Source organism: Quercus robur, chromosome 8, assembly GCF_932294415.1.
Source record: "Quercus robur chromosome 8, dhQueRobu3.1, whole genome shotgun sequence".
Classification (NCBI taxonomy): domain Eukaryota; kingdom Viridiplantae; phylum Streptophyta; class Magnoliopsida; order Fagales; family Fagaceae; genus Quercus; species Quercus robur.
The window spans coordinates 950,628-954,282 of NC_065541.1; the positions used below are offsets into that span (position 1 = coordinate 950,628).

Consider the following 3,655-nt stretch of genomic DNA (forward strand, 5'->3'; position numbering starts at 1 on the left):
TTTCCTTATGGCCTCACCCATTCATTTCTTCTTGCTCCTAAAACCATCACCATCACCACTACCACCTTCACTACCTTCAACACGACCATCGCTAATTCTATCACTACCACCACTACTATCTTTGAGGCCACTACCATTAGTACTCTCACCTAAACTAGCATTGAGTCTATATGAAATATTAATGATTTTAAAGCGTATTAAATGATGTATATAAAACATTTTCAAGGTCATATTCAAATTCGCTACAATAAACATCAAAACTAGTCACTCTTTTTGAAAAAATAAAATAAGATAAAATAAAATTCAAGGAAAATGTTTTCCTCCGAAACAAAGAAACAAAAGAAAGCATTTGAGGAAATATAATTATCATATCTTGTCAATAGAAATACAAAAATTAATTTGAAATTACATGGGAAAATGGAATTGGATTGGAAATCTCCAGCGTTTCACCTCCCCTAGTGTGGATTGTATCATTTGTATGCATCATGTTCTTAAGCAAATAACATCATCAATTATAACATAATGTAGATTTTCTCTTTATTAATGTAGGAATCTATTTTCTTAACACTAAACTCCCCTCTATGAAATGATTACCTCATGAAACTCCCACATTTTCTCATTCAATTAATCTAATTATTCACATTAAAAAGAACAACCTAATTTGTATATTGATAAATATTTCATTTATTTATTTAGGATGTGTTTGGATACTGTTTATTTTGTTGAAAACTGAAAATTGAAAACACTATAACAAAATAATTTTTAAATGTGTAAATACTGTCAGGAGACCCATTTTAATGAAAGTTTTGTTAAAAAAGAGGTTTGTGGGTCCTATAAACAATGCACGGGACCCATTGTAAAGCACTGAAATGCACTTCTCAATTAAAAAAAAAACGTGAAACGCATAACACAAATATGAAACTTAGTATCCAAATGGATACTTAATATGAAAATGCACCAACACACTAGTTCACCAAATATGGATCTTCATTAATTCTCTGGTAGTTCTCGATTTCTTGCATTGCCTCGTAGATGGAATCTATGCCTTCATTGTAGCATGATTGAGATGCACTCAATCCTCCATCTACCAAGGATTCTGGATAGTTATTCTGGATGTAGGTATTGTCCAATATAAAGGGTTCAGTCCAAAAGTCACTAAACGATTGTTCAAGTGTTTCCAATGTAGCGAGACTATCTTCTGCAGTCCAATTTATGCCAGATAAAGGTGCATTATCAAAGCTCAAGTATGAGAATTCACTAGAAGATGTTTCTAGGGGTAATTGGGAGCTCTCCTGAATTTGGTAAGATGGAGAACTGCTTACAGAACTGTCAGTTTCTGTTTTCCTTGCTATATCAACGTCATGTTGGTAAGCTTCATTGGATAGCGTTTTCATCTTTGATGTTGTAGGATTTTTCTTGGTGCGCTTCTTCAGGTGGGCATGCCAATGGTTTTTTATATCATTGTCTGATCTCCCTGGCAAGCTTGCGGCAATCATAGACCATCTACAAAGGAAAATACATGGGGTTTATATAGAGGTTTATTTATTTATTTATTTTTTATTATTATTTTTTTTTTTCCGATGAATGAGAAGATTGTATTGCATCAAATGTCTAGAGTAAAAATTTCAAGTAACAGCACCTATTAGCAGAACTGGAACACCAGTATATACACCAAATCTAACTCAATTTCAAAAGTTTATATGTAGTTACATTACAATATATTTATATTCACATATTTAAGCTCATTGAAAAATTCATTTTGAATCATTTCAAAGAAAAACTTACTAATTATAGTGACATATCTTGGTTACTTACAGACGCATTTAATGCAGACATAAGATGCTTATGAGTATTCACCATGCCAACATGTTTACGCTGAATTCTTCAAAATGACTGGCATGCGTGAAGTAGGTTTATGCTCATAAATATTTGTTATCAAGTATGTAAACATGCATACAAGAAAAAGCTCATGGAAAGAAGGGGAGATTTTGTAAATAAAGTTATGTTCATCCAAATTCTTGTTGAAGAATTTCGAAGTTTTAAGTCCTTACTTATTGCCTAGTTCTTCATGCAATTTGATGATCGTAAGATCTTCTTCTTCTGTGTAGTTTCCTCGTTTTACATTTGGTTGGAGGTAGTTCATCCATCGCAGTCTGCAACTCTTCCCACACCTTGATAAACCTGTAATCAATGTATAACAAAAAAGGTTGATTAACATGAAGTACTGTAATGCCACATGATTCCAATTTTTATTTATTTATTTATTTGGATTTTCCCAGGAAAGAAAAGTATGACAGAAAATGGAAGACAATCATGATAGTCAATAAAGGCAAATCATGCATAAAAATGAATAATAAAAGTAAGGGTCCGTTTGATTGGAGAAGTAGAAAAGAGAGATGATAGAAAATGGTGAGATGATGGGAAAGTGGGAGCAGAGAAGAGATTTTATTTTCTTGCCTATTTATTTGGTTGAGAGTGGAAAAATGGAGAAATGGAAAAAATGAGTTTGACTAAATTTACTCATATACCTTTGTTAAAGAATGATGCTTAATTAAAACAAAAAAAATGACAAATAACCACAAAAAATAATAATCACCCAAATTTATTAAAAAAAAAAAATCATGTACCAAAAAAAAATCACGTCTAGTTAAAAAAAAAAAAAAAAAAAAAAACAAAACTAGTATCACACCTAGACCCTAGTAAAAAAAAAATAAAAAAGAAAAAGAAAAAAAAGGCCACGTTGTACAGAGAAAAAAAAAATGCAAAAAAAAGCGACAAGGCAATGTTACTGCTAGAGAGATGGGAAAAAAAAAAAAAAAAAAATTAAAGGTAACTTGAAGAAGCTCATGTGCACATGAATATGAGCATTTTTGTCAATTAAGAAAAAATTCATTTATACTCAATTTTCTCTTCATTTTGGGGAGAACACTTTTTGGTGGGCCCAAGGAGAAAACATTTGGACCCCACCATTTATTTTTCTTCCTCCCCATCCAACCAAACACACTTCAAAAAAGTTTTTCTTCTTATTTTCTTTCCAAAATTTTCCATCCACCTTATTTTACCTCAAAGCAAACACACCCTAAAGGAAAAGGTTGTCAAAAATTAGAACTAAAAGTGCTTAAACAACGTTTTCATGTTTTAGTATAATTTGAGAGAAGCCGAGGAATTAGACAGCCTTAATTATCTAGACATTTCATGAGGCAGTTAACATGGTTAACGACTAATGATACATTTCTCTTTTTCTTATAAAAAAAAAAAAAAAAAAAATACAAATGTCCTTCTTGGATTGATTTCTATCAGCTTCAAAGAGTTTCTTAATTACCTGCAAATTTGGGAAGTTCCCGCCAGTTCCAGTGGCCAAATCTCTGAATATAAGACCTTAGTTTATTATCTTCTTCTACACTCCATGCACCTTTCTTTAGTCCATTTTTATCATAGAAGGGAGCTCTCACCATCTCTCTCTAATTAAAAATTTAGGTCAAGTGATTCCCTAGGTCTAAGTAGCATATTTATACAAAAAATTTGAGTTGAAAAATGTTCAATAATTACAGCCTTGAAGGTGGACCTAGCTATCATATGTTTCGCCAAGATAATAATATTAAAAAAAAAAAGTAGGCGGCCAAAATGAAGTTGCAACGAAAAGGGCTTTTAAAGC

General features: G+C 31.7%; 1 protein-coding gene across 1 annotated transcript; it reads right to left on the reverse strand.

Moving 5' to 3' along the window:
- Positions 1–965: 965 nt before the first annotated feature.
- On the reverse strand, positions 966–3,455 carry LOC126694015 (transcription factor WER-like). The gene is made up of 3 exons (XM_050390045.1): positions 3,323–3,455; positions 2,052–2,181; positions 966–1,503 (listed from the first exon to the last, which is right to left on the reverse strand). Exons 1-3 carry the CDS (start codon positions 3,453–3,455, stop codon positions 966–968), a joined length of 801 nt encoding a protein of 266 aa, XP_050246002.1.
- Positions 3,456–3,655: the final 200 nt, after the last annotated feature.